This window comes from Euphorbia lathyris, chromosome 2 (genome assembly GCF_963576675.1).
Source record: "Euphorbia lathyris chromosome 2, ddEupLath1.1, whole genome shotgun sequence".
Lineage (NCBI taxonomy): Eukaryota > Viridiplantae > Streptophyta > Magnoliopsida > Malpighiales > Euphorbiaceae > Euphorbia > Euphorbia lathyris.
The window spans coordinates 92,465,965-92,480,419 of NC_088911.1; the positions used below are offsets into that span (position 1 = coordinate 92,465,965).

Here is a 14,455-nt window from a genome sequence, read left to right on the forward strand (position 1 = left end):
CTTCACCGCCTTTTTATTTCGCTACTTCGTTTTGACCATTCTTTAGTTTCGAAAGTATTTTGGAAACATCTTAAACACCTTTTCATGAATTAATGTTTTCATCGGAAAAAAATTAAACATGAATTTTTTTTTAAGAGAGTGAAGTACCATTTAGAGAAGTTTTTTTTTTTTTTTTTGACAACTCCATTTAGAGAAGTTAATTACACATAATCCGGAGCAGGATTAGAAATTTCATTAGGAAGTTGTAGGATTAGCTATTCAGCAGTTACATCATGTTCGGGAATGATTTGAGCATTTTTTAGAAATTATAGAGAATAGGTGAGTATCATTTAGAATTCTTGAGAAACTGGCCGTTCATGTCTAAATACAAAAAGCAAGCAAGAATAAATCCTTGCCAAAGATATCAAACATCCAAACTCAAGTACAAATTCTACCATAAATTTAACTTTTGACTTTTTTTTTTTTTTTTTTTTGTCAACCTACATGTAGTTTCTACAATTGTCAATTTCAATTCACTGTTGTTAGAGATATTTTACAATTTTAATTCCAAATCTATAAGTTGAATTTCATTTATTCAACTTTTCAAGTACTTACTTCACTCTACCATCATTTTTTGGCATCTTTTTTGTTTTATTTTTATTTTATTTTTTTTAACAATAATTTAAGGATAACAGGGATCTTCCGATGCTGGCTAGTCGGCGCACCCGGAATATGCATGGAAATGGATCTGAACATGATTTATGTTTTTGGAGACCTGCAAGCAATGGCATCTTCACGGTAAAGTTATTCTATCACTGGCTACGTGCTCCTCCGGCTTTGCCTTTGGTTTTTCAGTCAATTTGGAAACCTTTTATTCAGCCGTCACACTCCATGGTCTCTTGGTGTGCATACTGGGGCTCTTTACCAACTCATGTCGCGCTCCGTGCTAGAGGTCTGCCTCTAATATCTCGTTGTCCGATCTGTTTAATGGCTTATGAGACGAGTGACCATTTGCTTGTTCATTGCCTCTTTGCTTCCCAAATCTGGTTCAGCATATCGACTTTATTTGGTAGAAGACTTGTACTTGATTCTTCTCTACAGACCCTCTTCCAACACGCCTTCTCACACAAGTTCAGCTCGCAAATCCTTTCCCTCTGGCAGGTCATGCTTGTCAATGTTGTTTGGTTGATCTGGTCTGTAAGAAATGCTGCTATTTTTGAGAGCAAGCCTCCAAACATTCATGAGGCATTACACTTTCTTTGGTCTGCTATTCGTAGCTCTGATAGAATCAGCAAAGGATCAGTATGGAATTCTGTTGTGGAGTTATCAATTCTCCATAATCTCGGGTTAAACGCTCATCGTCACAGGGTCCCTCGAATCATGAAAGTTAGATGGAAGCCCCACCGTCTGATTAGATTAAAGCTAACACTCATGCATCCGTGATCTCGGGTAGAGCTGGTTATGGTGTGGTTTTTCGAAATAGTCAGGGGCGTCCTCTTGGGTTATTTGCATTTCCCCTTGATTGTGCTTTGGTATACATGGCGGAATTGCAAGCTGCTATTTTTGCAGTTTCGATTGCGATGTCACGTGGTTGGACTCGTCTCTGGATAGAAAGTGACTCGACTTACGTTATTAAAATTTTCCGTACCCGAGCATAGATCATTCCCTGGACAATGCGAGCGGATTGGTTAAATTGTTTAGATTCAATGACGCATATACAGGTGGTTGTCTCCCATGTGCTCCGTGAAGGAAATCAAGTGGCGGACGCTCTTGCTAATTACGGACGTCTAGCCTCAGATTTGCAAATGCGGAACATCCTTCCGGGCTTCTGCTCCCTTCTTGCTAGAGATAATGTCCTTGGTAAGGATATGTTTAGATTTTCTTAAAGCATTCTTTGTACTAGATTCATATTTTTTCATCTCTTCTTTTATATATTTTGGTTCTATGCTTTTTCGGGGGTGCCAACCTGGTTGGGATTCCCGTTGGACTAGGTCCGTATTTCAATAAAAAAAAACAGGTGTATAATTAAGAAAAACATTAAGGGCACAAAGAGGTTTACCAAAGAACATACATATTGCTCTACCTCTAACCTTAATATTTATATGGAATCAGATCCAAATGAGAGTACAATCATCATGAATTTAATTCACACATTTTTTTATGTATTAATTAATTCTACAATCGAAACAATACATTATCGTCAACCAATTGATGCCACCAGGCCTGGCCCTATGGGCAGGTGACTAAGACGTGCGGCTAGGCCTTTCAAAAAGTAAGGGGTCCAAATACAAGTGAGCCTGTAAAGCTTCGTCAAAATTCAAGCCTTTTTGTCTTCATTTATTGGTGCAATAGAAATGGATCAGGCCACACAAACAAGCCCAAAACGAAAAAAAGAGAGAGAATATAATATTGTAAAGGAAATTACAACAAAAATTAGATTTTAATTTTTTTTTATGTATTTTATGATTATATGATTTTAAATCTTAAAATATCAGAATATCAAAATTGAAATTTTGTTTTCGTTAATTTTTTAGTTAGTCGCTTATAGGAAAAAAACAGTTTTAAAATCCCGGTCAGCTACGAAGACTTTGAAAAACGGGTGCCTCAACTCTAGCGGTTTGTCCGATATACCTCCAATGGCATTGAATTTTAGATTTGCTGACGTGATATGATGTGATTTCTCCTCCATTGTATGGTTTGAAGAACTTCAGAACACCAAATCAGTCGTTCATAACCCTACTTCGCAGCACAATGAATAGAACCCCACCATCATCCTCCAACCATTCGGGTGGATCTGTTCGGGACAAATGTTGAACTCCTCAACACCTCCATAAAAAGGCAAAAATGGCAGATGCATTCCGGCCTCCAGATATTCCTCGTAGATTATCATCTCGTTTTGCCCCATGTGATCATTGGCCTTAGCGGATTTCAGAAGGGTGCTCAGCTCATAAGGTTCCCCGATGTGATACGCCATTGAGATCGCTCCCAAATGCTTCCTCCCAATAATTCTCCAAGCATCCTCCATACGTTAGACTCGGGAGCACTCCGTCTATCCTCCAAGTCATAACAAGCTCCATCAGACCTCGGCCCCTCAACACCGCATGGCCACACCTTACTTCATATCCTTTCGTACAAGTCCACAAAAGTCTCCCTTTCCCATAAAAAAATCTCTAGCACTACTACCTGTACAATTACCCCGTTGGTCCGAACACCGATCGGAGGACGGGATAAGAACGAAGTTCTCTTTACAACTGGTGGTTTCTGCACATGGTGGCTTCTCTGCTACCATTCTCCATTTCTTCCCAGTTTCCAATTGATCGCCCTCCAACACATCCCCTTTTCTTTTTCTTTATCTAACACGACCACTCTCCAAAAGAGTTGATTCCCTTAGGACGACACCCAACAACCCTACTCTCTTATTATTAGCTTCGTCGGACATACTAAGTCACCCACTAGACCAAAATTTCCTGAAAGAAGACCCTAGTAAAACCAAAAAACGCCAAAAGAGCATAAGGAAGAAGATACTAACCTCACTACTTCCAACGTCACCCTTGTAGAGCGGCTATCAACATTGAAACACTTCACTACCACTGTCATAACAAACAATGAACATATAATCTGAGAATAAGCTCCCACCATTCTTCTTTCCTATAAGCAGTTTTCATAATCAACAAAATTTGTTGTAGGATATGATTTCTCCTTTTTATAAGCACAGGCGGACATACGAAGAGTCACACCACCCAAAGATCACACACAACAATTAATCCACACGTGTCACTCTGGCCTTTGGCAATGTCATCACTTCCAGCCTAATTAATGACGTCCGACTTACTCAAAGCATGCTTCTAGTCCTACACAACACAAGGCACAATGAATTTTTGCACGATATCTCAGCCACAAAGCACCTCGCTCACCTCACATTCAATGGTTTCGGTCTTCATTTCGGGGAGGGGGACTAATTGATGAGGGAGATGAGGCCGCAGACCTAAGAAGTCCAGCAGACTCACCTTTGCCTCCATTCAAAGGAATTAAAGAAGCCCACTAGGTAGGGCTCTACAAAATATACCCAACCCATCAATCCAACCCAATCCAATCTATCTTAATCCAACATATTCTATATTATCTAATTTATTTGTTAAGTGGGGTTGGATTGGGTTGGATTTTATTAAGAAATATTGAATGCAATTTAAATTATTTATTCACTAAACCAGAATTATTCTCTTCATATTAGTAGATTTTTCAACTTATTATATATAATTTTCTTTGAAATAATATATTTATTTATTGATAAAATATGAGGATGTGGCAACAACCTAATAAATAATTCCTCAAAACATTCATTTATTTATTATTTAATAAATATATATTTTTATTTCCCATATGAAACATCTAAAAGAAAAAATATTATTCACTAATTCCACGAAAAATTAAAGTATATATCCTCAAGAGAAAATTATAAAATTAAAGGTTAATTTAAAAAAAAAACATGTGGTTTCATGTTTTCATAGATCGGTATATGTGGTTCCAGATTTCTAGAATTTCAAAAATTCTGAAATTTCAGAAATTATGAAATTTTAGAAATTCTGAAACTCAAATTTCAAAAATTGCAAAATTTTGGAAATTCTGTAATTGCAAAAATTCTAGAATTCTGGAATTTCTGGAATTTCGAAAACTTTGGAATTTCAAAAATTCTGGAATTCCAAAATTTCTGGAATTTCAAAAATTTCTAGACTTTCGGAAATGCTGGAATTCCAAAATTCTAGAATTTCAGAAATCTGGAATTCTAGAAAAAAAAAGACGGTGAAAAAGTGACTTAAAAAAATCTCAAAAAACCCACTCTGTTTTAAAGGTATCAAGTCATTTATATGGAGCAAAAAAAACCTATATGTACCTATATGTGAAAACATTAAAACACGTGATTTTTTTTAATTAACTAAAAAATTAAATGTTACATAAATTCTATTTGGTACAGATATTTGTAAGTTCATTCATTTATTCAAATATTTAATAGCTATACATTTATATTTCAAATTATTTGAATAAAAAACCAATCCAAGCCAATTTAATCTATTAAAGTTCAATATTTAATGGGTTGGATTGGTTTTAACAACCAACCCATTAATTATTTTTGTAATGGATTTGGTTGGATGGTAACCCAAATACAATACACATAGATCCCTATAAATAGATGATTCACATAATTTGGTAAAGGATCCAATATTACTCTAACTCTTTACCTTTTTCCGTCTATTAACTTAACTATCAGAGTGTCCATATAGACTGTTACCGATGCAGGAAGCAAACTAGTGAAGGATGTTGCCTGAAAATTTTATAACCTTATGAATTAATAAAAATATTTTTTCACTTTTTAACAAAGTTACTTATAAGTTTTTTTTTTTTATTTTTTTACAGAAAGGCAGAAATACAACCGATGGACACTTTTAGTTTTTTTTTTTTTTTTAAATGTGAAAGCATGAAAAACATTTTAATATCTTTCATTAAAATGAATGCCGGAAATGATATAAATCGTAAGCATGATGTTTTAGCAGCATCAGGCTTACGCAATTAATCGAAACAAATTAAAATTGGATTGATGGAAATGGTAATGCAGTACTCGTGTAGTATTGGGAACTTTTTTGACCAGCTTTGATTTGATCTTCAATTAATATAGATTATTATCAGCCTAATTAATTAATTAATTAAGCAAATAAGCCGTCGGACAACTTTGCAGGCTCTCTCTTTCTACCTCCACACTGTTATTCCCAGTACTGAGGTGAGCAACTAGGGGGTTGGGGTTGGCTCGAGCTCCGGTAGGTCGTCGGAGAATTTAAAAAAAAAAAATTAGTAACGGTGTCTGATAATATTTTGGAGAGAATTGTATTAACTGTTAGATATTAGTCTTTAATATTGGTGTTGTGGAAATTCCACATGGAAAGAATAAGATCTGTATTTTATTTTGTCTAAGAGACATCTGTATTGTCTAGAGACATCTGTATTGTCTGGAGACATCTGTATTTTGACAACCAGTTTTTTGGCTATAAATATCTTCAATCCTTCATACCTTTTCACTTACTGTTTTAATTATTCAAATACGTTCATAGGGAAATTAGTGAAATTGCTATCATTAATTTTATGTTAGGGAAATCCTAGAGGAAACTTAGTCAGAAACCCAATAGCAATTGATAGTGGTGGCTAATATTTCCTTAAGGACAGTGATTAATCACGTCCCTATTTTATGTTTGTGATCCCATATTTCTAACATTAACTCTATGTAGTATTATTTTAATGTTTAAAGGTAAATGACATGGCTAAGGATGCTTACTTCTATTTAAGAGGTTCTATGTTCAACTCCCTCCAACCTCATTTTCTTTTAAAAAAAATTTATTTATTTTAATTTTATTTTTTCAATAATTATAAAAACATGTTACCATCATTAATTAATTTAAATGGACTCTTTATTTTTATTTTGATAACATTTTTGAATTCATTTTTAATGTCTTTACCATTAAAAAAAGTAACCATATTTAATACAGTAAAACCTCTATATAGGCATACTCTATATAGGAATAACCTCTATTTTGTTATAAAAAAGCTCGGTCCCAACATGGACCAGTTATAAATAGGAATAACATCCCAAATGTCAATTGTTATACACTTTTCAAGACCCACATTTAGAAACTATGCCTCTATATAATAATAAGGGTAATTAATTTATTAGTCCCTATATTTTGACAAAACACACTGTTTAGTCCCTGTATTTTCAAAAACACATGGTAAGGTCCCTAACCTTTTTATCAATGAACTGTTTAGTCCTTCCGTCTGTTTGTTATATTTTTTTTACCGTTTATGACTTCAGAAATGACTAAATTACCCTTTACTATTTACCTTCAAACTTTAGAAGAGAAAGTCTAATTTAAAAGAAGCTATTTGTATGGAGAACAAGAAAAAGAAAAGACCCAATGCATACGAATTTGAACGATTAAGAAGAAAATCAAGAAGAAGAACATTCAAAGTTGATTTCAGATGCATTAGAGTTTAAAGGAAATGAAAAGAAGAACGCAAATCCAAATTGACTAACAAAATCTTCATGAGAGTCTAACGGCAGGGACTAAACAGTTCACCGAGAAAAATGTTAGGGACTAAACAGTTCATTGAGAAAAAAGTTAGGGACTTTATCATGTGTTTTTGAAAATACAAGGACTAAACAGTGTGTTTTGTCAAAATATAGGGACTAATAAATTAATTACCCTAATAATAATAATTATTATATATTTATATGTATATATATATTAAGAATTCAAACTAAATTATAAAATATTAAAAAAACTATTGAAATTATCTGAGTTAGAAACTCTTTGCTATTATCTGTCACCAAGTTTGGAAATGGAGAAACGAGGAGATTTTTTGAGATAAAACTGTTTTTATGACAAACTTAGCTGATTTCTTCTCGAAAAAACTTTTCTCTATTATCGATAGTTTCAAAGGAGAGTTCCTTGCCAGAGCCTCTCAGTGTTGTGATGTCCATCTCGTGGGATGGAGCAGGCCAAGAGAGGGGGTTGTGAAGCTGAATACTGATGGTTCCTGCCTCAGTAACGGTAAGATTGCGGCTGGAGGTGTGCTTAGAGATGCAGGGGGCGCCTGGCTTTCTGGGTTCTCCCAGAATTTAGGGTTGGGTTCTTCCTTTTCTGCGGAGCTCTGGGCTATTCTTACTGGAATCAATCTTGCTAAAAGGCTGGGTGTTAAGAGGCTCTCTGTGGAGTCTGATAATTTGGAAGCAATCAAAATGATTTATGAGAATCATTATATGGGTCTTAACAGTCGCAACCTCATCAAAGCTATTAAAAGGCTTTGCTCCTCCTTTGAGTTCGTAGAGTTCAGACACATTTTTAGAGAGCAGAATCGTGTTGCTGATCGCTTGGCGGCGGCGGGCCATGAAGGGACATTAGGCGTTACTACCCTTCCTGTTTTCCCTAGTTTCATCTCTCCTCTTCTCTTAGAAGATAGAATTGGGGTTAGCTTCCCTAGGCTAATTCCTGTGTAGTTTGTTGTTGTTCGTTTTTCTTTTCCTTTTCTACCAAAAAAAAAATCTATGAGTTAGAAACACAAACTACAACTTGAAATTATAAATATTTAGTATTCTATTGATGTTTACATTTTTTCTCATAAAACTCTTCCAATTATCTATACAGTAAAACCTCTATATAGGATACGTTTGGGACCGGACAATTTGTATAACAATTGGGAGGTTATTCTTATATAGAGTTTGGTACCCAAAAAAAAAATCAACACTTAAAGTTTATAAATTTAATGTTTAGCATATCAAGTCTACGAGTTTTATTTCCAATACCTAAAGAATTGGAAGAGTTTTGAGTTTAGTTTCCAATACATAAAGAAAAGAGTTTTAGGAAAATGGTAAAAATTTATAGTTAAAGTTGGAATTTGTGTGCCAACTCATATTTAATCTCAATAATTTTTAAATTTTTTAATAAATTTTGTTTAAATCCTTAATACATATATACATTATTTACATAATTATTCCTATATAGAGGTATAGTTTCTAAAAGTGGGACTTGGATTATGTATAACAATTAACATTTGGGAGGTTATTCTTATTTATAACCGGCCCAAGTTGGGACCGAAATTTTTTATAACAAATTGGAGGTTATTCTTATATAGAGTATTCCTATATAGAGGTTTTACTGTATATTGAAAACCTAAACTCTTAATTGAAATTCTAAATATTTAATTTGTTCCATTAATTCCTATTGGTATACATTATATATAAACCATGCATGCCTGTGATAAAAATTTAAAATTTAATGTGTTAGAGAAATTTTATTATACCAAACTCTATTTAGTAATAACCTCCCAATTGTTATACAAATAGCCCGGTCCCAAATGTATTCCTATATAGAGGTTTTACTGTATTCATTTTTATTATGTTTTTACCATTAACTCAATGCTAGTTTCTAAAAAATGATAAAAAATTTACAATTTTAACGCGTTGGATGCTAAATTTTTTTTGCTCAAATTTATCATCAACCGCACGGTTAAAATTAGCACCCTAAATTATTATATTAAAAATTATTGAATTTTATGTGATATAATATTTTTTAACGTTATAAAAATTTATTATTATATATTTAAACCCCGGTTTAGTTGAGTTCTAGTTCCGCCACTGCAAGCACCTACGTAGCATATTATTTGTCCAATTCATCAAATTAGATAAAGTCTATTCTTAATTGTTTCGAAAAAAAAAAAAAGTCTATTCTTAATTCTTTATCAAACTTCTAATTAATTATTTGTTTTACGATTAATGGTTTATTAAAGTTAACTTTAACGGATTGAATTTACGTATAATTGATAAAATTATATGAAAGTTACTAAAATAAAGAGAGAGGTATCACTTGGTACTGAAATATAAATATTATATTTTTAGGTGATATCATCTTAAATAAGGAGCCGGAAGAAATTGGATATGTGGATCAATGAAATGTCTTATATGAAATTCATAATCGGCAGGATATGTATTCTAATCACATGATGAGATTCCAAATATATATTCCTAATTTTTTAAGAAGTGACGTGATTTAAGATAAAGGAAAACATGCACAAAAGTGTATAGAATATGAGCCAACCAGAAATTGAGATATAGATAACTATTTGTTAGTAGGTACTTTTTATTTACATCTATAAATACTCATTCCTAAAGAGGCACAATGTACGCAATTACTGACTTCATTCTGCTTTCTAAATCATTTTCTTACTTCATTCTTAGTAACCTCACTGACTTAAGTATCGGAGAAGAGACTTCATACACTAGCCCATCTATGACAGTTTGTTAAATCCTCGTCAAATGACGCCAGCTTAGCATATCAAGCCTACTTTGTAAATTAAAGAACATCAATTTGTGTTGTGAACGTGGATCTTACTTCGTAAAATGTCTTAGATAAATAATTGTGTACTTCAAACTGTCATCCAAACAGTTTTAGATATACTAAGCACTTCACCTACTCACACCAGAAATTGTGATCTCGTTGATGCTAGCGACAACATGTTGTATTACTCCAGTATTAGATCAAAAGATTGAGGTTTGCTTACGATCTTTAGATTATGAGCAATCACTAGTACAGAAATGCTTACTTGTGTCGCACTTTTTCATGTTGTTGTGTCGCACTTTTGTGCGACACAACAGGGGTGCGACACAAGAACTTTGCATCGCTCTTGAGAGCGACACAAGCTACTCATCTGTTGTGTCGCACTTGTCAAGCGCGCGATACAATAGAGCAATAACTCTTGTGACGCGCTTCTAGAGTGTGCGACACAACATATGATATTCTTGTGACGCGCTCCAAGGGTGCGCGACACAAGCTCCCTGATTAATCTGGTACACTTTGTATCGCTCCTTCCTCACGCGCGACACAAAATATTGATATTTTTAAAAATATATATATATATTTTTGGATTGAATGGAGCTCTAATATTGAACTATAATCAAGCATAAATATCACTAGTAATTACACGTACATTGTATTAACAATCATGGCTAGCTAGCATTTTTACTTTATTAGTCTCTTTTATATTCATTGAAAATTATTTAACAGTAATTACACACTCATAAGGGATAAGGTAACAAAATAGGCCTATGGTTTTTGTAGAAATAAATTTAGACCCATGTACAAAATAGTACCAATATAGGCTTAACGTTTAAAAAAGTATCAATCTAGGCCTCAAGAACGGATTGGACACGTCATTCCTATTACTCCGTTAAGTTTTGACTTTCCCTCCACGTATAATTGACAAAACTTAACAGAGTAATATCAACATCGTGTCTCGTTCCGTTATCGAGGTCTAAATTGGTACCTTTTTTAATACATTGTAGAGAAAAGGAAATGAACACTAATAAGATAACAGACAACCTGGTAAGATTACATCATGTTGATTCTTTGAGCTTAAGATATCAACTTCCGGAGCAATTGATTCTTGTTGAATCCTCCATGTCCTTTCAACACCTTCAGGCTCGAGATAGCCTCCAGGAATTGGCGGAAGCCACTGATTAGAAATATCACATATTAGAAAAGGAAAGAAAAAAGAATTCTACCTTTTATTTTATGGGAAGGATCAACAGTGTGGAGAGAAAAAATCTAGCAGTTACAGTACAATAACATGCCAGGATCTAAGAACAGAAAAACTAACCATCCTTCAAGAAAGAAACTATTTTGATATATTAACTAACGTTAATGAAACAAATTGAGAATCACTTTACAACACTCACCCTTTATACCTTCCAAAACCAGAGATGAAAAGAGAAGATACAAAATTAGAACAAACTATAAGATATAAAGTAGCAAGTAATTCACCTTCTCAGCCTTGGCAGCAGCTTGTGCAGATTCACCACCCTGAAATGAGGAAATATATATCAATCATAAGAATCAAAACATTAAAACCCAATACTGCAAAGGGGCAAGCCCCACAAGTAATTTAAAACTTGATGACCCCTTTTCGTTGCACACATCACCAGAGATGTTTGTTTTCTCGCACATTTGAGACTTGCAATAGAAATAACCACAATTTTCAATCTCATTCTGGTCATATATAAAAATTATTCCTCTGTATATATGCTTAACAATTCCTTGTAGATCCTACAAAGGATAGAAACATGTAAGACCGACTCAGTCAATGATACAGCAATTTCACCACCATGTCCACAACACATAACCAAATAGATATACATACAAATAGCTGCCAAGAATTGAGGACTAAAAAATTGCAGCTCACAAAGACAATTACAATAAACACTGCCACACTTCTAGCAGTAATCCTGACATGATTAAGGACCTTATAATGCTTTTTAGCAGTTATGAATACACAAGTTAGAAATAAAACGAAGCTAGATGATACAAAGAAATTTTATACTAGAAGAGGAAGAGTATAATAAAAAATCAAACCCAACATTGGAAGCAGCAGTTTGAGGAAAAAGATATGATATTTTACACATACAGACAAGTCCAACTGTATGGCTGAGACCGGAGAAATGAAGAGGCAACCCAGGAGAGAGCATCAGAGCAACGCCGGTCTTCCCTTTCCATGAGGATCTAGGATCTAGGGGTCTTCATCAAAGCTAAAGGAAGTATCCATTGATAGTCTGCTCCCTGGAACCACCATCGATTCTCAAAAGAACGAAGGAAACTAAAGGGCCATGTCGCCTTTTCCCGTCAAACTGGTTCAAAAAACCCAAAAATCGAGTGGAACGGTGAGAACTGATGGTTCTCATCACAAAAACAGAGAAAATAGGAAGAACCATCCCCATTCTCCAAAATCAATACAACACTAAAAGAACCATCCCCATTCTCCAACTTACAAGTTTTGAAGCTCCATGATGACTTCCTCCATTGCATCAGAGATGATCCCCAAGATCTCTTTTAAAAGCTTATGATAATGTTCCTTCATTGAGATGTCTGCAAGTTTACTCAAGACAATAAAGTTCCAATCAGCTTTTACCTCTATGATAAGGATGAATTCGCTCAAATTACCTGTCACGGGTAAAATTTGAAATTCAAAGATCACAAAGAAATCGTAAATGCCTTGGAACCATTGTACTGTATTTACATCAAAATCTATGCCCATATACATGACCCAAAAAGAAAATGAAAGTTAAAAAAAAGAAACAAAATGGAAGCATGATGCTCTGTATCTCAAAGAAAAGTTATCCAAATAAGAGCATGATGCTCTGTATCAAAAATTTCTATATGATTGAAAAATTTCAAACAACTCAAGTTTTCACATAATCAATAAGAGAATTATTACATTTGAACTTCACAGCTTTCCCGTTTTCATCTCACCAACAAAATATCTCTTTCATGCTCAAGCTAGAAAAGTACGAATTTCCCTAATTAACTAAACGTGTTTAGCATTTTCATACTTTTAAGTTACCTTATAAACAAGAAACGACCAAAAAATGCATATATTAACCAAAGAATGCATTACATTGTCTGCTGAAACTCGGAAAATTTAAATTATATGATTTAGAAGTTTACCCTTTCTAATCTTTGGAGTAAGGATGTCTTGAACTATTAATGAGTTGGGATAACTCCTTGATTGAATTGGATTTGATTCCCCAGTTTTCTGTTTCAATAACACTATAGAAATTAAGTGTAGAAGTAACTCTCTATTACAGAAATCATTCAAGAGAGTTCAAGAATGGGTCATGAAATTGGAAACAACAATTACAGATGAAACTAGAAATAACAATTACCAGTTAATATAAAAATCGGATACCTATACCATGAAACTACAGGGGAATATCCTCTAAGATATAAATAAATCTAGAAGATTATATTATACTTTGGAAAAATAAGGCAGAAATTCAATGTGGAAGCCTTTTGTGTTTGTTGAAGTTGAAATTACAAAACCTTATGCTTAGCTATAATTCTAAATAGAAAAATTAGTCAACCCAAACAACATAGGATCAATAGAATAATCATAAACACAGTTTTATACTCAAATGTCATAAATTGCCAAAAATATATAAGATGAAGAGAATAATCCCAAACAATAACCCTAATAATTAAGCCTGTAATCTTAATTGCTTTATTTTACTCTTCCACCTGTAGAAAAGTTAAATATAAAGCCATGAAAGAGCTAAACATGATGTTACTGAACCAGCAGTTGAAATTTTCTCTCCTTTGAACAAAACATGAGGAAGATAAATTCTTTTCTTAGGTTTAGTAGCAACAAAAACACATTCAAACTCATCATCTACCACAATATAAAATTTTATTCTCTCTTGAATTTACCTAATCTAAATGAAAAACATCGACACTAGGTTTCCACTCGGAACTTTACCATGTAATGTGAGATAAATACTTCCATAGTAAGCGGATGAAAATTTGACAGTCACAGATAAAAGCCATATTTCCTTACAATAGTTGTCGCAGACATAAAGGTGGATGTCCATTTGAATGACGGTGGAAACCGGATGTGGATAGGCGGTAATCGGAAAGTGGGGCAGCGATGCTGGTACATTTAGGAAACTAGGGATTCATCTCTTTTGTATTTTCTATTTTTCTCTATGTGATAAAAGAGTTCTGGTTTTATTAATTAGGTAAAATTCTTATATTTAAACGTTTTATATTTTTTTATAATTAGTAAATGCTTGACAAGAAATACAAATGTTTCAGATGGTTAAGACATTAGATAATAGTTTGATAGGTTAGAGGTTCGAACCTTTGTATTTACATTTTAGTTCATTTTATTTTTAATTAATTTATTGGGATAAGTTTATAATCAGTGAGTGGTTGACAAGAAATACAATGGCTCAGATGGTTAAGATATTAGCTAATGTTTTGATAGGTTAGAGGTTCGAACCTTCGTATTTACATTTTAGTTCATTTTATTTTTAATTAATTTATTGGGATAAGTTTATAATCAGTGAGTGGTTGATAAGAAATACAATGGCTCAGATGGTTAAGATATT

The 14,455-nt window shown here is 33.5% G+C and overlaps 1 protein-coding gene across 2 annotated transcripts; it reads right to left on the reverse strand.

Annotated features, from left to right (window-relative positions):
- Nucleotides 1–10,495: 10,495 nt before the first annotated feature.
- LOC136220695 (uncharacterized) lies at nucleotides 10,496–14,041 on the reverse strand. 2 transcript variants are annotated; one of them, XM_066008486.1, is made up of 6 exons: nucleotides 13,903–14,041; nucleotides 13,017–13,104; nucleotides 12,341–12,437; nucleotides 11,980–12,199; nucleotides 11,340–11,378; nucleotides 10,496–11,031 (listed from the first exon to the last, which is right to left on the reverse strand). In XM_066008486.1, exons 1-4 carry the CDS (start codon nucleotides 14,002–14,004, stop codon nucleotides 12,169–12,171), a joined length of 318 nt encoding a protein of 105 aa, XP_065864558.1. In that variant the 5' UTR covers nucleotides 14,005–14,041; the 3' UTR covers nucleotides 10,496–11,031; nucleotides 11,340–11,378; nucleotides 11,980–12,168. The 2 variants fall into 2 exon arrangements, with proteins under 2 accessions (XP_065864558.1, XP_065864557.1); XM_066008485.1 differs by having other exon boundaries at nucleotides 12,341–12,512.
- Nucleotides 14,042–14,455: the final 414 nt, after the last annotated feature.

Coding starts and splice junctions, on each gene's coding strand:
- LOC136220695 (XM_066008485.1), bottom strand. CDS start 14,004: ATGTACCAGCATCGCTGCCCCACTTTCCGATTACCGCCTATCCACATC. Junction 13,105..13,902: donor TTATGTCTGCGACAACTATT/GTAAGGAAATAT, acceptor TTATTGAAACAG/AAAACTGGGGAATCAAATCC. Junction 12,513..13,016: donor TACTCCAAAGATTAGAAAGG/GTAAACTTCTAA, acceptor TACCCGTGACAG/GTAATTTGAGCGAATTCATC.